The 21,911-nt window shown below is 41.2% G+C and overlaps 2 protein-coding genes across 2 annotated transcripts in view; one reads left to right on the forward strand and one right to left on the reverse strand.

Moving 5' to 3' along the window:
* The window catches only part of LOC105053188 (uncharacterized), a 30,323-nt gene extending 22,394 nt beyond the window's left edge, over positions 1-7,929 (forward strand). Inside the window, 9 exon segments of the mRNA XM_073244705.1 lie at positions 54-128; positions 2,678-2,775; positions 2,860-2,967; positions 3,175-3,232; positions 3,359-3,568; positions 3,655-5,791; positions 5,794-6,723; positions 6,726-7,619; positions 7,721-7,929. Coding sequence (XP_073100806.1) covers positions 54-128; positions 2,678-2,775; positions 2,860-2,967; positions 3,175-3,232; positions 3,359-3,568; positions 3,655-5,791; positions 5,794-6,723; positions 6,726-7,619; positions 7,721-7,722 — 4,512 coding nt within the window. The 3' untranslated portion in view covers positions 7,723-7,929.
* A 4,127-nt stretch (positions 7,930-12,056) lies between these two features.
* LOC105053187 (nudix hydrolase 17, mitochondrial) lies at positions 12,057-14,086 on the reverse strand. The gene is made up of 5 exons (XM_010934264.4): positions 13,825-14,086; positions 13,230-13,341; positions 12,876-12,959; positions 12,638-12,766; positions 12,057-12,516 (listed from the first exon to the last, which is right to left on the reverse strand). Exons 1-5 carry the CDS (start codon positions 13,896-13,898, stop codon positions 12,421-12,423), a joined length of 495 nt encoding a protein of 164 aa, XP_010932566.1. The 5' UTR covers positions 13,899-14,086; the 3' UTR covers positions 12,057-12,420.
* Between the last annotated feature and the right edge of the window lie 7,825 nt (positions 14,087-21,911).

The raw sequence follows: 21,911 nt of genomic DNA on the forward strand, positions 1-21,911 counted from the left end.
TTTAGACTTTCTCATCTGTCTTGATCCCTACTTTCTGCTTGGTGTATATTTAGGTTGACCTCCAAGCACAGGCAAGGGCCCATAGGATTGGCCAAAAGAAGGATGTACTTGTTCTACGGTTAGAGACGGTTAGTATTATGCTCTATAATGAAACTTCTCAACCAATTGTGTTCACTCCTCTTCTACTCATCCTTTAGCTCTTTGGTGCTGAATGACGTTATGTTACCAAAAGGAAATAAATGCAAATTGATAATCATGAATTTTCTCATTTAGTGATAGCTTATAAGAACCCTCTTTGTTGGTATTGTTTTGGAGTGGCTTATAAGGGGTATGATTAACTTTCTACTAGTGTGGACACCTGTTGCAGGTCTAGATATATATTTTTTTTGAAAACTTGATTATCTTGACATACCCAAGATATATGGTTAAAGGATAAATGAGTTTTGATTTGTCATGTTGAAGTGAGGGAGATTGCACTTGGTTTCAAGGTTACAGTGATAAGTTGCAAGGTGAAGCAAGCTTTAAAGCTGTCCTTTAACAAATTCTTGATGTATGCATTTATTTAAACTTTATTCTAAATATATTCTTTTTGTTTTTCCCTATCATTCAGTCATGTGAAGAAAGGACTGTCGAACTAGAATCGGATGCCGTGTTGGCTGGCCGACGGTACGGTTCGGTATAGGTCCATACCGCTCCGTGCTGGGCCGAACCGGCAGGGCAGAGAAGGGGAGAGGAAGAAGAAAGAGAGGAAGAGAGTGAGGGGGGAGAAAGAGAGTGCCTCCAACGGTCGTTGGAGGCCATTCGAGCTCTTGCTGAGCTCGATTAGGGCAAAGGGAGGGAAAAAGAGAGGGGGAGATCTCAGAGGCCCTTGGAGGCCTCTGGACGGACAGCGACGCTGTTGCGAGCTTTCCGACGGCCGGCGAGACAGCATCGAGGGAGTTGAGGGCGGCCGAGGCTGGAGGAGGGGCCTTCGCCCTTCAGTTTGAAACAAGGGTTCACCCTGTTTCATAATTTTTTTTGCTTTTTAGCACAGAAATTGTATAAAAAAAATATGGGGAAGTCCGCAACTGCGTTACTGACTTCGTCCGCTAAAAAACAAAAAAAAAAATGAAATAAAGGTGAACCTGTGTTTTCAATTGGAGGGTGGAGGCCCTTCTTCGGCCTCGGCGCCCTCAGCTCCCTCGATGCTGGCTCACCGACTGTTGGAGAGCTCGTGGTGGCGTCGCCATCCATCTGGAGGCCTCTGAGGGCCTCCGGTGATCTGGTAAGGTCTTCCCCTCTTCTTCCATCCCTCCACCCTTATCGAGCTCGGCAAGAGCTCGGCCGGAGGCCCTCTCTTCCTCTTCCTCTCCTCTCCCCTCCTCTTGCTCTCTTCCTCTCTTTCTTCTCCCTCTCTCCGAGATGGCCGCCATTTTGCATGCCGGAACCGGACTGATATCCCGTCGGTATGATTCGGCATGGCCTGAACTGTCCGGTTCGAGACGGTTTCGTGAATGATGATGTGAAGTCTCTCGTATAGTCAATTATGTTAGTAGCATTAGGTTCTGTCGGAGGCCCTCTCTTCCTCTCCCTCTCTTCTCCTCTCTCATTCTCTTCTCGTTCTTCTCCCTCCCTCCGAGATGGACGCCGTTTTGCATGCTGGAACCGGACTGATATCCTGCCGGTACGGTTCGGCATGTCTTGAACTGTCCGGTTCGGGACGGTTTCGCGAATGATGTGAAGTCTCTCATATAGGCAATTATGTTAGTAGCATTAGGTTCGTTGACTTAATTTTTCTGTAGTGCTAAGTCATCCGAAATTGCTACTAAGTTGTTCATGTCGTTTTTGTTATCATGATGGTTATGACCGCTTAAACATCTTGCTCAAAAATGAAAGTAGTTTGATTATTCAGTTATGACTGTTCATAAAAAAAGAATCATTCAAGAACTAACATTAAATTCTTATTACTTACATGCTATGGTTTCTATGGCTACCTTCTCAATCGCTGTAATTCTATTTTCATAGATTAAAAAAGCTGGTCGTCTCCTGGAGACATTCGATAAAATTGGAATGCATATATTAAAATGCTGGTCATGTTGGTTGGTGGGATGTGCCAGCATGTGTCATGCCAGGGCCTTATTGGTGTCTTTGCAGGTTTCATGCCCGCATGTCAGTTCTTAGCATGCTACAGTTGTGGTGCATGGTTGTGTTTTCCAAGCACCGCCACAGCAGGGCACTCTGTGTGCCATAACTGCACTGCACAAGCATGTGCTACTTCAACCTTTGCTATTTCTGACATGCAGCCATCCTACATCTCCTTACCATCTCTTTATGGCTTGTATGTATATATATTTTCTATAAACAGTGCACAGATTTCTTTTTTTCTCCCCATCTATCCATATTCATATGTTATTCTGTTGTACATCTTGGATTACTGAGCATTACATATTGTCTTCAGTCCTGCATATAGGTTCCAGCATATCACTGCCTTTTGCAAGTATTATAAAATATGCTTGGTGATATTAGTGGCCTACCAGTATGCTTTTCTAATTCTTTTGGCTCAAATTCTCTTCCAGTTCATTATTGTATTTGTAGTTCTTAAGGGTTCAGTTGTGTAAATGATTTCAGTATGCTGATGGTTATGTAATTCCAAAGTTTGTGTTTCCTGATATATTTCTTTATGTTTACCATGATAAAGGTTCGCACTGTAGAGGAACAAGTTAGAGCTGCAGCCGAGCACAAACTGGGTGTTGCTAATCAGAGTATAACCGCGGGCTTTTTCGACAATAACACAAGGTATTTGTGTTAAAAGTCTCAGACTTTCAGAGTCAGAATGAACAGTTTTTGATATTTTGATAACTTTGGTTTGATAAATTATAGTGCTGAGGATCGAAGGGAATATTTGGAATCTCTCCTTCGGGAGTGCAAAAAAGAAGAGGCAGCTCCTGTTTTAGATGATGATGCTCTCAATGATCTCCTAGCCCGCAGGTAACTTTATATATATATATATATATATATTTTTATATATATATATATATTATTATATATATATATATATCTCACATACTGCTATATACCCTCTTAAGATAAGGAAATCTATTATAGCTGCAAAATTCCAAGGTAAATAAGCCTTTATTCTGTTCTCTTACAATTTAACATGAATAACATGCTATTATATTTTGATCTCGTTTGCAGTGAATCTGAGATCGATGTTTTTGAATCTATTGATAAACAAAGGCATGAAGAAGAGATGGTCTGTCATTCCTTGCTAATTCATGTGCATTTAGTTTCTGTTTTTATTTCTTGATATTGCATTTTAAAATCTAGTGAATGTAGGCTTTTATGCTTAGTCATGTGGTTACTTCTCAAATGCCTGCAGGCAGCATGGCAGAGATTGGTGCAGGGAAGTTCAACAGAAGGTCTGGAGGGGTTACCCATGCCTTCTCGTCTTGTTACAGATGAGGACCTGAAGCCTTTTTACAAAGCTATGATGATATATGAATCCTCAAATGTTAATGTAAAAAGAAAAGGTGAATATCTTGGGGGCCTTGACACACAGCAATATGGAAGGGGTAAACGGGCTCGTGAGGTTGGTGTGCCCGTTCCACATACATCTCAGAGCAAGTTGTCTATATTTACGTATTTCCAGTTATAATTTTTTTAATTTTCCCATAGGTCCGCTCTTATGAAGATCAGTGGACAGAAGAAGAATTCGAAAAGCTTTGTCAGGTTGATTCCCCAGAGTCACCCCAACCTACAGAAGTACCAAAAGATCTGAGTGCGACAAAAGATTCAAGTGGCCCTAAAGTGAGTTCTGTGGAGGTGCAATCATCTTCATCAAAAAATCCCTCGGCTACATCCAAAGAGTCATTGCAGCCATGTAAGGAGGCACCACCTCCAGCAAAACGGGGAAGGGGTAGGCCAAAGAGAGCAGCTACAGATGTCGCACCATTCCCAGCTGCTTTGCCAACAAACATTATCAGCACACGGGAAATGGGACCTCAGAGAGAAAATCTTTCTGTTTCCTCTACAGCTACTGTTGTAGATCCTGCTTCTACAAAGGAAACTACTGGGAATACACAGCATGAGGTTGGTGTAGGAACTTCTGCTTTTCTGCCATCACCTGGACCTGCTGTCTCAGTTCAAGCCAAGGGTCGGAAGACTCAGAGTGGAGAAACACCTCGAGGGCGTGGCAGAAAACAGAAGTCCGTGTCTTCTGCTGCTGGTGCTCAAGCTAATACAGTTACTGGACCTCTAAAGGGTATTGAAGCAGCAAATAATAAATCTGCAATTTCTGCATTTGCCCAAGAGAGTCCAGGTGTTGATAAAAGTTCAGGAATTATGAATGCTCCTCCTATGGGTTACCAAGTTAACCCGATTTCAAGATTGCAGAAAGTTGTTGATGTGACCTCTGGCAGAGCCTCCGCTTCAGCACAAGTGCCAGAGAAATTTAAGAACATTTTACCTGCTGTGGACATGGGAGTAGGAAGAGGAATTCCAGCCCATGACATCAAAGTAGCTTCTATGGGAATGAAATGGACAACAAGTGCGGATGATATGAGCTTGATGCAGTCAAATATGCATGATAATGTGAAAGGTGTTGTGGTGCAAGCTGGTCCAGGTCAAGTGGTTGTGCCATTTGCATCTGCTGTGCCTGTGTTTGCACATGATTTGAAAGAGAAGAGAAATCATATGGGGACAGATGTGGTATTTACTGATAAGCATAAACCAGCTGAAATACAAGATGAATCTTCTCTTCGAAGTATCCAGAAAATAACATCTGGTTCTGATGTTAAGTCAACTGAGAAGCAGAGCCCAACTGAGAAACTAGATGATTCTTCTCTTGCAAACACCCAGAAAGCAACGACTAGTGTTGATGTTAAATCTAGTCGGAACCAGAAGGCAATTGAGAAACAAGATGATACTTCTAATCAAAATGTCCAGAAAATGATAACAAATCCTAATGTTAAATCCAGGGATAAGCAGAAATTAGTTGAAAAGTCACATGATGCTTCACTTCAAAACGTCCTCATAGTAGAACCTCATAGTGATGCCCTTGCTAGTCCTGTCAGTGGTGAAAGTGGTGACAAAGCCACCCTCAGTGCTCAGCCACAGTGCCTGACGCCTGTTGAAGTCATCAAACACCAGGAAAATGTAAACCTTGACATAGCGCCAGCTATGATGTCTGAGAGCATGAAGCATGGAGCATGTCAAAGGCAATGCTCTCCAGTCCCTAATATAACCCAAAGAGTATTTGAGACCAAAGCTTCAGTTACAAGGAAAAAGGCCACTGCTCGTGAACCAAGAAATAGAAGCAATTCAACAACAGCAGCTTGCGAACGCCGTGCTCGACTTGCAGGATTGAAGCAGGCAGAAGGGACAAAGAGAGTGGAGAGTAAGGGAAAATCTGTAAAGGCGGTCACTGTGAGAGAGAAACAGGAGACTGACAACATTAAAGCATGTACATTTGGCACCATTTCTGGTTTGGAAGAGAAATTGCCAAAGATTCAGGTCCCTGTTACAGTTTCTACCCAGATGGAAGTTTCATCTGAAAAGTCAGGACCATCCAAACAATGTGACAGGCACTCTAATATTTCTGCAATTGAAGAAAGAGCTGCCACGTTGAGTGGTACAACTCTTGCACCTGCCAAATCAGAAACCAAATTGGTCCAAGATAATGTGCTTGGTACAGATGTTGATCTTAAAAAATCATCAACCCCTGGTGTAAATGAAATTTTGCTAAACATTATCGGCTCATCTTCAACCAACACAGAAGCAAGGGATGTTACAGGTAAAACTTCTTTTGCACAGACGGGCCTGAATCATCCACAGGAGGTGAGAACGGTGCCTCATTACATGATCCTGTGGAATCTACATTGAAGAACAATGTAGATATAAAACTTGAGTCGTGCAAGGGTAGAACTGCTGTAGACATGGGGGAGTCTATGATTTTGTCTTCAGAACCAAAGGTTCTTGCAATAGGCAAAACAGTTAATCAACTAGCAAACTTACCCAGTGAGACTGCCTTACAGCAGCTGTGCACAGGAAATACATCTCAACCATGCCAAGCAGATGGCGGACCTGAGGTTCTCAAACCTAATACTAAAGAAACTTCCTTGTTGGAAAGTGAACATGTGATCTCCACAGAAATGTGCCCTGTGCATCCAAGTAGCTCTGTCATCCCACCTGGTGTTGAATTTGCAGAGGAGAAAGATGTGGAGGTTGGTGAAAGTCCATCTGATTTCATCTCTGTGAACGTTGGTGAATGTCCATCTAACCTCAGTTCTGGAGTTGCCAAAGAGAAGGAAAAAATTGTGGAGGTTGGTGAAGTCCCTCGTGTCTGTAATCAAGTTGTGCGAGACATTGCAGATGCAAGGCAAAGTGACAATGAAAATCACCTTTCACAGAGTTGTACAGAAATGGAATGTTCCGTACGTCCTGATTCTGAAGTTAATACCTGTCTTTTGAAGCATGAGCTTACTGTTGATGAGGAAAAAGCATCAATGGATCAATCTTGTTTAGAAAGTCCGAAGATGCAGGCTGGTGACGAACCTTCACTGCCTGTGATAGCAGATGTGGTTAAGGGTGAAGAACCATCTCCAGAAGTGGCTGAAACAGACATTGGAAGCAAGCCAACATGTACGTCTAAAGAAATCTTAACAGGGTCTATCACACATGATGTCTGCCCAGCAAGCATTTGTGCTACTGCTGCATTAAATGATAACATTAGCCATAGTGAGTCAATAACGAAGAACACCCTTTCTCTGCCTCTATTGCAAGTAATGTTGCGTGCAATGATGAGCAAGCATCTGAAGCTAGGGTTACTGCTGAATTTCCAATTGGTGAGCCAACTGAATGTGATCCTTCTGCAGGTATTCCAGTTGATCAATCCATGACAGGAATGAAACAAGATAGCTCTGCCAGCAAGTATGGTTCTACAAAGGAAGCTGTTCCTCTGGCTGAAATTAGCAATCATCCCATATCGAATTGTCATTCATCGGCAACTGCTCTACCAGAGACTAGCATATGCAGGGCAACTGAATGTGCACTGGACAAGCAAGAAAACAAATGTGGTGTTAGTGAAGTGGCTGAAACAGGATCTGTTGCTACATATCAAAAATCTGATCCTATTCGGAATGCTAACGGCATTGAATGCACTGCAATCGAATTGTCAGATAACAAATGTGGTGTTAGTGAAGTGGTTGAAACAGAATCTGTTGCTACATATCAAAAATCTGAGCATATTCAGAATGCTAGCGACATTGCAGCATGCACTGCGGTCAAATTGTCAGATGTTTTACATGTTTCAGGACAGACCCATCAACTGGATCAGCAAGTCGACTTGCCTGCTAATATTATTCAAACATATAATTCTTGTGAAACTTCCATTGCTAAAGAGACAGTAGATTGTTGTACTGGATCAAATGGTGGTAATGTTTCAAATTTGCCTAGTGGAACATTGGAGAGAGATGGCGAGCCTACCAACAAGAGCTGTAGTGACGATCCAATGGCTGAGGGTCCGCGTAAAGAGATCTCTGGTTACCGAAATGAGGACCCTGATAGTAAAAATAGTGGTCCTGCGGAACTGAATTGTTCTAAAAGCCAAACTCCAGGTGCAGCTCCCACGGAAATCCATGATTGTGAGTAGAGTCCTGTTTCTTTTTGATACTATAATCTGAGATTTTACCTTCTAAATTATATTATTTCATGGTGTGTTCATCATGTGATGGTTTGGTAACAGGAAAAGAGACCATATGTGGACAGAGCAGTAGAACTTAACACAGAATATGAGAAAGCAATGGAGAAATTAGATGAAGAAAATGAGAAGTATGTGGAGCCATTCTCTTCCTTTTAATGATGCGCAGCTCTTTTGCTAGAGTAAGTACATTTCTACTTGTTTCCTAGGGGGAAGGAAAAAGAACAAAAAGAGGAGTCTGAAAAAGAAGAAGATTGAGGGGCAGAGGATTTTGATGTTGGAATGGTCTTGGTGAGAGTATTTGTTTTCTACCTGTAAATTTGGATGTATTTTGTTGATTGGACACAAGGGCTTTGTCCCTGTGAAATAGTTGGTTACCTTTCAGTAAGCAAATGTGGAAGCTATTTTAAGTTGTTAGCCTTTCACTTAGATGGTATTTGATGATAGTATCTCACTTGTTATATGGCATGCCAGCTTTTTTCCAACCTATCCTGTAGCAATACTCTGCATTACAGTTTCATCTTTTTCTAACTATTCTCTTTTGTCGACATACGGTGTTGTCCTAGGCTGTTCTATCTGTGCTCTTGCGTTTGTTGCTCACTGTATCTTATTCAATATCGGTGCTGTACCTGGAATATGGCAACCATTTTCATGAATCCAGAAATCAATTTTATCTGATTATATTGGCCTTTTGGGGTTTCAATTTTTTAAGTTTATCAACTTATGTTTGTTTCTATCTTTGTGAAATGGCATTGATTCATGGAATGGAATTCTTCCACTGGTTGACTAGCTTGGCTTAGCATGCCAGAGGATTTGTTTTACTTTGGCCATCTCTAATGGAAATGTTTGTTACCATTTGGATTTCCCATATATCATGTCATTGTTTAGTTAATACCAAACGGATGTTGAGTTGTAGATACCATGTCCTCCCATCTCAAGGAGCCCTGATTGATGACTATCAAAGATCTAGTTCTAATTGCTTGATATTATGTTCAGATCTGGAGCTGATTGCTTTCAGATAGATGACTGGGCAGACCAGGAGTTAACACTAGGAATTTTTCCTTGCAGATTTGTGAATATGTGCCTATTGTAGGATGGGTGTTTGGGCTATTAATTTTTCTCGTGAGATAGAAGACATTTCTTATCATGTTTCGACTATTTCTTATCATATATCTTCTATATGTCTACCAATAAATCTTCCAGGCTGCACTTTATGGCTGTTGGTGGCAGGGTATAGAACTGGTCTTGTGGTATACCGTAGGAAACCTCGTCCACAAATCTAGATTACGATCAATTTAGATGAACACCTCTCTCTCTCTCTCTCTCCGTCTCTCACACATCATAACGAAAGCACAACCCTGTTCATCAGCTCGCACCTTGGCATACAACCCATTAGAGAAATCAAATATCCAAGTAGTGACATGATCAGCAAAACAAACCATACTAGCCAAGAAGTTGGTGACTTCTGATTGTATTGCTTCAAAAATTACTCTCGTGACTTTTAAAGTGAAAGATACTTCCTAAATAAACAAGTACTTGATAAAATTATCTGAAAAATACTCCCACAAGAATTTAAAAATAAAAAAGTATTTTCAAAAGAAACTTGGAAACCTACTTTCTGGCTCCTCCTCTCTCCTTTTATAAAGTAGGAGGCGACACCAAACATGTTTGAAACCTGCACAATATCTAAAACTGATACGTCTTTTTTGAAGATTGGAAAAAAATACTTGTAATAATATCCTAGATATAGGTTTGGAAGTAATAGCACTTCCCTTATTCGAAGATAGTGTGCGGTCCAACGAGCCTATGCTGCAATTGAACTCAGCAAAACGTACCGATCTGGTCTTGAATCAAATTGCACCAGTAGCAAGCAACTCATCTTCATTATCCCTAATAGCAAAACCAGCCCCAGAAGCTCCCTTCTCAAACCGAACCATCAGGTGCCAGTGGTTGGCTAGGATAACGCTTCAATTCTATCAGTGTTTGTTTATAATCATCAGGTACTGCAGTAAAAGTCTGCAAAAATCTGAGCAGCCTCCAGAAAATGTGCTCGTTCTGATCGTTACAAACCTGCCACAGTGTATCATTGAGTTCTATATACAGTCATTCCTTCCTGGAAATCACACCATCACTTTCGAGAATTCGGTGGTTCTGCTGCATAGGATCTCTTCTAATGATGACAATGGATGTATTGCAAACAAGACCCTACATTCAGACATACAAAGAGTACACGTTCAGAAGTTTCATCACTCCTTCAGACCTGCAACAGGCTCCATCTCCCATTCGTCTTTGCCCTATAATTTCAAAAGAATGACTGCTGACCACATGCCGACTTCCATAGGAAAACCGGGATCCTAGGATGTGCTCTAATACTCCAAAGCCATCTGAACCTCCTGAAGTCTACTTCAGAGGCCACCATATATCTCCTTTACATATATGTTATGACAAATGCCCCTCTCTCCAACATATCAAATCGAGTGTATTCTTTTTTGGTCAAGGATTAATCTGCTGAAATATACTTTCAGGAAAAAAAAAAACATGTAGGAGGGAAATTGAAAGAAGTTTACCTCAGAGAATGGCTGGGGCTGACCCTTGTTTAGGGGGATCACCTGTCTTCATAGAGGAATACAAGAGATCCATTGGTCAAGCCGTTAGTTGTAAGATATAACCAATGCTCTCACCATTTGCTACTACCAAATGGAACCAATGTCGAAGAAGCTAGCCAATATGACAAATACGTAACCATCTCCATTTATTTTGGCTGAATGTAGGAACTCCAATTACCATTTAGACTATTACCGTTGAGAGTATATTTTATGCACACCACTTTGCTCTATAATTTGTTGGGTTCAAGAATCAGTCTGCCTGCTGATCGAGACATCAGAGCACAATGCCAGCTTCATTGAAGAGGCCAAAACCAAGGTCTCCATCGGATTTTGGCCTACAAATTGCCTCCAAAACAATCAAGCTAAGTAGATTTTTATTTGCATCATGACCCCACAAAAAATATCAAGTAGCAGCCACCAGCCAGTTTAACAAATCTTGAAAGACACAACAACCTAGAAAGCAGGCACATAAACATGGGAATTCACCACTAGGGGGGATCAGCAAGAGCCTATCTGCAAATAACAAACACTTCCATTTCCAAATATATAGCTTTGACTTATCATAGTAGATCATCTAACTGCCAGACGTTAAACATCATAGTTGATTTCTCTAAATCAAGTGCAGTAGGCATCAGAAAACCAAGGAGTCCGGTGTGTTGAATGGCTAGAGATGGAAAGTACTTGGCACAATCAAGCTGGTATATTCAAAAATCTGGACACTACAAGGCCTCTCAACAATACATTAAACCACTACCAATGATAACCATCCATGTGGATCATTTTACTTAGGTGACTTGGGTTCTCTCCAAGGTCATGTTTTGTGGTGCATACTTAAAGCTTGAAGTAACCATTCCTAGTTATTCCTGCATTCATGGAATAAGCTTGGATTCTATTTGATTTCCTTAAAGAAATAATCCAGAATTCAAAAAAAAAAAAAAAAAGAAAGAAAAAAAAAAGAAGATCCATGAAATGAGATCCTCCTTTGCTGCAGGAGAAATTCCACTTTCACCCTCTTCATTTGGTAACTTTAACCCGATAAAACCCGAATAGGCCAGAATAGAAGGCTGTTGAATGGGATCATATAATTAAGTAAAACTCGGGATCAGGGGCAGTTGTTTGGTTGGAATGAGAATCTGTTGTCTACTATTCTGCAATCAAACTGGGCATTGGAGGACTCCATCTCTTCCTTTTTCCTTCCTCAGATGGCTATACAATTGTTAAATCTGTTGTCTACTATTCTGCAATCAAACTGGGCATTGGAGGACTCCATCTCTTCCTTTTTCCTTCCTCAGATGGCTATACAATTGTTAATCTATTTTTTAGCCCTCCTTAATTGGGTGCTTTTGCTTGTAGGAACTGGTGATCTATAAACACCAATCACTACTCTGAAACTCCATGAAATTTTACCAATCATTGCGGGTCCTCAAACACCTTGGTTATGAGAAATTCCTTCCAAGGTATCCTTTGATTGCATAAGACCCATGCGACAGGCAATATACTTGTTCCAGGTGGTTGTTCCTTATAATGCAGCAAATAAATGATCTTGAATTATCATTTTAAACTGAAAATTTTTTCTTTCAGTGGAAAAGAATCAAACCCTCAGCACTTGCACTAAAGGCTTGTCCTATGAACTCCATGAATGCCTGTACTATGAACTCCATGCATGCTTGTGGAAAAACAGACTACTATGATGACCAGTATCACGGACCAAAAAGGCCTGGTAACATAGCTAAGATTTGGGACAGCTTGGCACTTTCAGGTAAGCAGACAAGAAGCGAAAGCATCTGTTAGTTAACTAATTAGCATGACGGTGGCAGATTACAGACTGCTGTAGTTTGCACACATGGACATGTTCCATTGAGTGCTTTTGTATCTGCTGCTCATCAAATTTGTCAGAGGAAAATTTTTAACAAAAAATACAAGTATATTTGATTAGGCCGTGTGAAAAACTATCCGACCGGCATCTACAATATATGTTGTCAAATTCTGTACTCATCCAAGATGCAGCTGCATTGTTTTCTAGAGTTTCTTGGGAACTACTGAGTCATTTGAAAACCTCAGCCTTTTCGTGCAGCTGGTATGTACAGACATAGAAGTTGAGAGCGCAGTGATGAAGGTATGCTATGCCATAGTGGTCTTTCACCTACTTGAATTCGAGAGACGTGTCACCAGTCTCTCCAATGCTTCTTTCATCCATGGATGCTGGCATCCCTCCCTTGCTTCTGCTACTGTCACCTATACAACCAAATGATAGTATGGAATTAGAAAGATATTCGATTATTGGTTGTTAGGAATCATCAGATAAGGCTTTGTTAATGAGCACGAATGCTTCATCTAGCATTCTAAATATACTTACCCATCGCCGTCTTCGCACATCCATCTCAGGCCAATGAAACAGTTCCTCTGTGACATTCAGAGGGAACATGATTCCCTCATAAAATGCATCATGACTTTTGCTCTTATAACTCCATGTGCCAAGTTTATCCTGTGATAGCATTAAAAACATATAAGGTTTGTTTCCACAAGTCTCTCCAACTTTTATTAACATTGTATAGAAGATTTAAACTAATAGTTGAGAGAGTTCATGTCCTCACCTCAAGATTTCCTCGTACACCAGCTTCCTCCAAAGCCTCTCGAGACACTGCTTGTGTTATGGTTTCATCAAGCTCCCAACCTCCCTGGAAGAACATATCACAAAAGCTCAGGTTAGCTAATGCAAGAATCAGCATCCCATTCCTAAACTATGTCTTGTTTTATATAATTAACAAAATTGGTGTGTTTTGAAAACTTATCATAAGCTAACCATTCTGTGGAGGTCAACTCTCCATAAGATACTAATCATTTCATTGGGATAGTTTCCAAATTGTTCCTCATGTTATGGGAATTCCACAATCCACAGTATTTTTACGATTGCTCTTAATAATTTCGAGGATCTTATGAGTTCATACCTTTGGGAACATCATGCCATGCCCTTTCTGTGAGCTAATAACCAGAACCTCCATTGCTTGATCAATGTCATAGTCACATGGCTTGTCAATCTTAAATTTGTATGGAATGCATCTGTTTCATGAGAAAAGTAGAAAAACAAGGTCAGACATTAGCTAAAATATAATTCACAAAAGGAAAAACAAAGAGGAATGGATTTATGTAACAATTTGAAAGGGTTGATGTCAACAAGCCAAGTTGATAATTGTGAAACAAAGGATTTGTGGATGCCACACAACCAGGATAAGACATTCCCAGTAAAACATGAACAGGGTAAGAGCTATGACTTATGATCAGTGTCAGAGGTTCGATCATCCATCAAAATATCCTTTTTCCATTGAGTTTATGATAGTGAAAACAAAATGAAGACTCATAGCAATATAAGCATCAATACTAGGAATCAAGATCTCTGTGGCTCCACTGCCATCCTGGTGGCAAATGCAATCATATAAGAAGAAACCAAGATCTCTTTTTTTTTTTTTATCCAATTGTCCCAGATGACTCCATAGAAGCCAAATCAACATGAAGAAAGAGAAGAAGAGACAAATGGGAACGAACCCGACAACGAGTCGACCGCCGGTGCTGGTGTACCGCTGGAGGTGCCTTCCCTGCCGAGACACCAACGAAACCATCCTCGTTCTCCACCTCCTGAACAAATCCTCCCTTAAATATCTCCTTGCTCGCAAGAACACAAACCAACAAATCCTCCCAAAATGTCCCTCCCTCCAACTAAATGCTCGCAATCCAGACCAGCGAAACAGAGACGGACACGTAGAGAAAACCGAAGTTTCTCTTGTTGCATCTGTCGTCCTAAAAACACCTGGGAGAGAGATGGAACCAAGAACGCCGAGTACTGCCCCTATTAATAGAAGGGCGGGGGATTTACTCGTTTCTGAATTCTGATGCGGAGCCAAGTAGCTCGGCGGCGTTACGTGTGAAGCGCGTGCGAGGCTCCTTCGCTTCTGCTTCTTCTTTTGTCCGGGCAAATGGGCTCCGCGGTGACGGGACCCGCACGCGCGATGCTGAAGCCTGGTTATTATTAAAAAAAAGAAAGAGGAGGTCGAGGCCAGGTGGTCCCATGTGCCGCCAAATTTTTTTAAATATTATGAGATATGTTTCTCATGGACAAAAATTATTACATTAAATTGATGGTCGGTCCATCCAATCACTAAGGATGATCATGGATGAGTATTGGTCAAATTAGTTGATATCCATATTTTTTTCGTGAGAAAAAAATTCATACCCACATCTCCCTATCCATCTCTGGTCACGCTCTAAAGATGGGTGGCCTCTCATTTTGCCGAGCTTCAAATCTTTCTTCATCCTTTTATTCGTCACGACCTTCTCCTTTCTTTATTTTTATCACCCACCATCTCATCCCCAAATCCTATAAAATATCATGCTTCCACTAAGATTAAACTCTCAAAACCTCAAGGGACTAACTCACACCACCACAACTCACGCAAAACCGATATGCTTGAGAAAAAAACCCAAGTGGAATCGAAGAAACCCACCCAGTCTTACTTACGTGCTCTCCTTCCCCGTAGATATTCAAAAAAGAGGAGGAAAAAAACAAGCAAAAAAGAAAGATCAATCCATGTAGGAAAAGGTCTTACCTTTCAATTCCTTTCATCTTTCCTTGGTTTTCATTGATTTTCCTCTATTTTCCTCTGTCATCACTTCTCAAGAGTTTCAATCGGGTGGAAGGCTTGGAGCGATTGAGTAGAAAGCTGAGACGATGGCAAGGATTTTGTTGGAACTCTAGTTGCCGGACTGCCACTACTAAGGAGTGGGGACCCCCAGGCCACCACTAGGGGAGGAGTGGGGACCCATCGATCGTCGGGCCGCCGCAGAGCCACATAGGTGTCAGGATGGCTAGGTCACCGGTTGGGGGGGGGGGGAGGGGTCAGGTTTTGATGTAAACAAGAGAGAAAGAGAGGGTCTTAGGGGGGATCAAGACTTGCCGGTCATTGGAATGTCGTTTGATTATCGGGGTGGCCAGGTCACAGGGGGGGGGATAATTTTGATGAAAATAAAAGAAAATTTTTAAATTTATTTAAAAAAATATTATCGAGATGGGGGTACCTTATCCGTATCTGACTCGAAATCCACTTTGAATATTTTTTTTCTGAAATTTATATCCACCCTGCCTCTTAATTAGGTCAGGTAAAACTGGTCCCATTCAGATTAGGCTGGGTTGGATATCCACAGAGTCGAAAAAAAATTGCCATCCTACCAATCACAGTCTATAACTTCTACTCCAGCTATTAAATTTCCATCCTAAGTTTTTTTTTTTAGATTTTTAGTTATTCATAATACGGATATAATCGAATCAAATCGAACCAAATAGCTGAAGTTCGAACTCGACTCCATTCATTCAAATCTCAAGATTGATTTTAATATCCGAAGCTCAAATTTGAGAAAAAATCAAAACTCAAGATCAACTCGACTTGACTCGAATATCAGTAGAACCATAGTCGATTTCAAGTTTGAATTTTAGTCTATTAATAATATATATTTATAAATATAATATAAATAAAATTAATATTATTCAAAATTATATAAAGTCAAATAGATTCGTAAGCTATCCTGCTACTTGAGCTGGAGCCAAAAAACTATTCGAGCTCAACAATAGCTGAATCAAGATGAACGTGATGTTGAGGAAGATGTTTTGAGATTCATATAATAAGCCCAAAATGAGGTGCAGGACGACGAATAAATTCCAAAGAGCTCAAGAACAGTCTAAACAGAGTCAAATAGAGAAACTGTGTGAAAGAAGATCAGGAGGTGGATGGATACGACACACGGATAGCAGACGGGCCCCACAAGCCGGTGCGGGCCCGTACGTGTGTGGGCTAGGCCCAGTGCACAAGCAAGTAGCGGGCATGCGGCCCAGCATGCGAGTGTGCATGCAAGCGCGGCCCAAGATGCCCGCACAGGTGCATGGCCTGCGGGATGCCCATGCAGTCCATGTGCGGTGCATGGACCGACGATCCATGGGAGGGCGTGTGGACCGACGGTCCATGGGAGTGCGTGTGGACTGAGCACCCATTTTTCAGGGGTTTCGCGTGCTCCATAATGGACCAGCGTGGTTTTCCACTTGATTTCTCAGGTTTATGGGGTTCTTCATCGATCATTTCGTGATCGGACAGTCGAGAGAGGTGTCAGGCGTGATCTGACAGTTTGGTGGGCATTTTGGTGCTGTTAGGAAGCCCAATTCTTGTTGGAGTCGGGATTGGGTTTGATCTAAGGCCTTTCAAAATTTCTGTGGGCAACAGAGAATGGCAGACCATGGTAGGAGCAGTATGATCGGCAGAAAATCCTATGGTTCGACAGCAGCAGCCTGAGAAGCACCGACAGAGAGCAGAGGTACAAGGGTACCTCGGGTAGACTGTCAGATAGCAATTGATCAGGATTTCAGGAGGTCTTCTAGGAGCAGCGTGATCAGCAAAGAACCTTATGGTTCGATAGCAGAAGCCTGAGGAGCGTCAGTAGAGAACAGAGGTATAGGGGTACCTCAGGCAAACTGTCAGATAGCGATCAATCAGGGGTTCAGAGGGTCTCCTAGAGAGAGCTTCTTATTGAGAGAGAGAGATTGGTGTACGAGGTTTGAGGGTATGATTTTCTCGTATAAATTTTTTCTTTTTCATAGTGAAACTTGCATGCCCCATAGAGGCGAGCCTTTTGGCTGATTTATGTATTTGAGTATGTTCTTATTTTATTTTTTTTTCTTCCTGCTGCAATACGTGGTATCGAATCCTGCACAAAAAATAGTATCAAAGCTAGGCAGTACCAGGGTGTAGGTTGCGACGGTGGTAATCAAGATTAAAGATGGAGAAGATAAGCTTAATCAAGATAGAAATCAATAAGTTTGATGGAAAGAGCAATTTCTCCTTGTGGCAAGCGAGGGTGAAGAACGTGCTCATCCAGCAAGGGTTGATCGATGCTCTCTTATACGAGAAGAATCTGACTACCATGGAGGTGCAGGATTGGAGGTGGCTCTAGATGCAGGTGGTGAGTACAATCCATTTGTATCTAGCGAATGACGTGGTGATCTATGTACTTGGCAAGACTTCTCCAATGGTGTTGTGGTCGAAGTTTGAGGAGTTGTACATGATGAAGTCCCTTAGCAACACTCTCTTCTTCTAGAGACAGTTCTATCAACTATGGATGATTGAGAGATGGAGTATGTAGGAGCATCTCAGCCACTTTCAAAAAATCCTCGCCGACCTCCTCAGCGTTGGCAAGACAGTTGAGGAGAAGACTAGGGCATTGGTCTTGCTAGCGTCGCCTCCTCCTTCGTATGAGTCTTTGATGACTGTTCTTCTGATGAGAAAGAGCACCATCAAAATGGACGAGGCCACTACGGTAATTCTCCAAAATGAGGTTCTCAGAAAGGAGAATCTAGCTTCGAATTCAGACAGCGGTAGCTCAGCTTTGATGGTTTCTAAAGGAGCAGGTGACGGTAGACGGAGTGAAAAGAGATCATGATGAGAATGGTCCAAGTCCAGGATAAGAAACTTAAGCAAGATTAGATGTTATCGGTGCGATGAGTTAAAATATCTAGTCAGAGATTGCCTACAATAAAGAGATCGGACGAGAGCTACTGCAGCGACGGCCAGTAGCGAGTCAGAGGATGATGTCCTAATGATATCTGATGAGGTATCTACTTTTTTTCTAGCAGTGGATTTTAGATTCTGCATGTACTTATCATATATATTACAAAAAGGAGCTGTTTGACTCTCTGGAGAGCAGTGAGGGCACTGTTCATCTATCTGATGGATCGAGCTGTGCGATCAGAGACATCAGGATGGTCAGTTGAAAGACATATAATGGTGCAATGAAGAAATTGGAGGAGATCCGATATATATCTAATTTTATATGAAATCTTATTTTATTGAGCAAACTGGATTCGATCAGCTACAGTTGGAGAGTTGATGAAGAAATCTGAAGGTTTTGCATGGCGATAGAGTGATATTAAAGGAAAAGAAGAGGATGAGAGAATATTACTACCTAATAGGAAGTCCAGTGTGAGGTGAAGCTTCAGAAGCCAGGGAGAGCCCGAAACGAGGTGGAGCTCCAGGTGGAGGTGGATCAAGCACGAGATGCGAGATCCGAGAGGATGAGAGACGATATTGTAAGGTGAGATTTCTATAACCGTAGAAGACTACTTCGAGTAGGTCTCAGATCAGGAGGAGCACAGCATACGATGGAGATGGGATCAAGTAGCCTGACTCGACTCTCATATTTACTCATCTATGATCAGTAGGCATTTGCCCCAAGGCATGGAGGCGAGAAGATCAAAAAGCCTCAGAGTTAGGAGGAGACCGAATATTGAATCGAGATGGAGATTGTTGAAGAAAATACTTTGAGATTCGATCCATAATAAGTCTAGAACAAGGTCCAAGATGACGAACGGAGCCAACGAGCTCAAGAACATCCAAACAGAATCCAAACAGAGAAACTGTGTGTGAAAAAAGGCCAAGAGGTGGACGGATATAGCACATGGACGGCAGACGGCCCTATAGGCCGATGCGGGCTTGCAGGTGCGTGAGCCAGGCCCAGGCCTAGCGCATGGCTGGCAGTGAGAGCATAGCCTAGTGTGCAAGCACGCACTCAGTCCGCACGTAGGCACGGCCCAAGATGCCTGCACGGGGGTGCGGCTTGTGGGATGTCCATGTGGTCCACATGCGGTGCATGGACCGGCTATCCATGGGAGGGCGCATGGACCAAGCACCCTTTTCTCAAGAGTTTCACATGGTCCATGGTGGACCGATGCGGTTTCTCACCTGATTTCTCGTAGTCTATTAGATTTTTTTGGACCATTTCGCAATCGGACAGTCGAGAGAGGTGCCGGGCGTGATCTGACAGTTTGGTGGGTGTTTTGGTGCTGTTAAGAAACCCAATTCTCGTTGGAGTCGGGATTGGGCTCGATCTGAGGCCTTTAAAAATCCCTATGGACAATAAAGAATGACAGATCGTGGTAGGAGCAGCATGATTGATAGAGAACCTTGTGGTTCGACAGCAGCAGTCTGAGGAGCACCGGCAGAGAGCAGAGGTACAGGGATACCTCGGGCAGACTGTCAGACAACAGTTGATCAGGGGTTCAGGGGGTCTCCTAGAGAGAGAGTTTTTTGTTGAGAGAGAGATTGGTGTACGAAAGTTGAGGGTGTGATTTTTTCTTATAAATTTTTTCTTTTTTATAGTGAAGCTTGCATACCTCATGGAGACGAGCTTTTTGGTTGATCCATGTATTTGATTATATTTTTATTTTATTTCTTCTTTTTTCCTGTTGCAACTCGTGATATCGGATCCTGCACAACACGTGAGTAGCTCACGACTAGCTCAGCTTGGCTCATTTGCACCTCTAATTAATAGTTGTACATACTTATTTTCCAATATATTCATAGTTACAAACAACTGTGTACACTAAGTGTTTACAAGAAAATATAACTATATACAATAAAAATACAAGTATGTGCAAATTTTGTATACATACATTCAAGATCAAATATTGTATAAATATATTTAAGTCTAAAAATTGACTAATGGTAGTGAAGAAACTGCGTGTTGAAGTCCATTGTGTCTCTTTTTATCATTAACCGCGTCGAAATGCATGGGTGATTTAGAAAGTCAAGGATTGGATCTTTGTGTTGGATTTTGCCAGTTCAGTGTTTGTGATGTTATGATACGGTAGGAGTCAACACGGTTTGATGGATGCTGAGTATCTATCCAGTGTTAAGTGGTTCTGTTGATTGACTCGTTCAAATGGAAAACCTTGATGTCTGCTTGCTCTTATTGATGACGGTTTAGTTGGATTGAAGGAAACCGTGTTGCAGGTTTTGAACAACACCAGAGGTGGCAACCGGTGCAGTTGTATTTTGGAAAGTCCTTGGAAGTCGTTATCAGTGTCACTGATTTGAGACGTGTCGACATCCTTTTAGTCTATATTATTTCAATAAGTTGGATAGGGACATAAGCTCTTTCCTATTTTTTGAGTGATCTTGATTCATGTCTGGTCTCCATTTTTTTTTAAAAAAAAAATATCTATTATCTGCGTTTGCCTAGCCTGCAATTTTTTCAAAATTAATAAGTAATGATACATGGGGTTGGTTATGTTTATATAAAAATTTTATACCTCATATGGTCATTAGTGTTGATAAGTTGCAAGCCCATCATCAGTGGGCTCCAGAATTTTTGTTTGCACATAGCAGGCATCTCAAATTTATGATCTCAATACATTGGATGAGGGCCACAAATTTTCTTTTCTAAAATTTTAAAATTTACAGGCAGGCATCATTGTTATTTTATCCACAAAAAAAAGAAAAGAGAGAGAGAGAAAACAAAAATAGCCTTGGAAAAACAACAAGATTCTCAATTTCTAGTAAAAGAAACATCATAGAAGAAAAGGAACCGGAACATTGATGTTTGATCTATAAATCCTTGAACGGAAATTGCTTGCTTGGGATGTTAGTTGCCAACTTCCAATGAATGAGTAATTGTCGGTACTTAATAAATTTTAATTTTGTACGTAGGATCTTCTTACATTATTTTTCTCTAAAAAAGCTTGTGGTATGTATTTTGTTGTGCTTTGTATTTGTGTAACTTTTATTGTTATGTACCTTTAAGTTCATCCAAGCGATTACTTGCGTTATCTCCTTTTCCTTAATAACCATAGTTGTATCCTTCAAGCCCATACTGCAAACATAGTATTTTATTGGAGCATGGATCCTCTACGATGATCGCAATGTTGTGCCACCGTGAATGACCACTATCATAAGATAGATAGTCATCAAATAAGACATCTACAAGTACATACTATATCACACATGATACATATTATTTGGTGGTCGTTCATCTTCTGATGGTCGCCATATGAGAATGTGCTGTACTCTATGATTGATGAGCGGCACCAGGGAAATTTTGATTGATCTTATTTGCCTTATCAAGCAAAAGCAACTTCTCTGAAGTCTATTAAAATGCAGCAGTCATTAGCATTATTTTTTCCCCATTTTCAAGGAAAGAAGAACGCATCCAGCTGATAAAGTTGGAAGAACAAGAATCAGTTCAGATGGTTTCCCATGAGGATTTGACTTCGAGACATAGTCAGAAAAAGACTTGATGCCCAACTATTTTAAAGTCTAGATTGCACCTTAATGGTTTATGGTAATTGTTAAAAAGCATTAGTTATAATGCCCCTTCTTGTGTAGTTTCTCATCTATTATATAAATGCCTTGGCTATATTCTAATGCGATAGCTAGATTCCAAGAAACTCCTTTAGAACTTTTGCATGATTGGAGTGGCAAAGTGGGTGCTTAGTCTTATATACCAACCATCTTTTAGGGGGGCACCATGTAATCTGTTTATCCATTAATTTTTCATATGTTTAAGTGAATTTTTAACTAATAGTAATTGTTGGATGCTGGTCTGCAGTGTGCATGATACACACTCTAGTAGAGGCGATGGTGTTCCCACTTGGAAAGCACTGCTCATCAACTAATTTCTTATTATTTTTGTTACTAGAAACATACTCTTGATTTGAGCATCACGCTCTGCTCATGAGTTAGTCTCTCTTTGATCCATGAGCATCGCATATGATATATTTAGTTAGGCTTAATTATTTTAAAAATTCTGAACTTTTGGTA

The sequence above is a fragment of the Elaeis guineensis genome, chromosome 10 (assembly GCF_000442705.2).
Source record: "Elaeis guineensis isolate ETL-2024a chromosome 10, EG11, whole genome shotgun sequence".
Taxonomy (NCBI): Eukaryota; Viridiplantae; Streptophyta; class Magnoliopsida; order Arecales; family Arecaceae; genus Elaeis; species Elaeis guineensis.

What these genes read in the sequence shown, in the direction of transcription:
- LOC105053187 (XM_010934264.4), bottom strand. Translation starts at nt 13,898, where the DNA reads ATGGTTTCGTTGGTGTCTCGGCAGGGAAGGCACCTCCAGCGGTACACC. An exon ending in ATGGCATGATGTTCCCAAAG is followed by an intron (nt 12,960 to 13,229) that starts GTATGAACTCAT and finishes ATGTTCTTCCAG; the next exon opens with GGAGGTTGGGAGCTTGATGA. An exon ending in GTGTACGAGGAAATCTTGAG is followed by an intron (nt 12,767 to 12,875) that starts GTGAGGACATGA and finishes ATGCTATCACAG; the next exon opens with GATAAACTTGGCACATGGAG.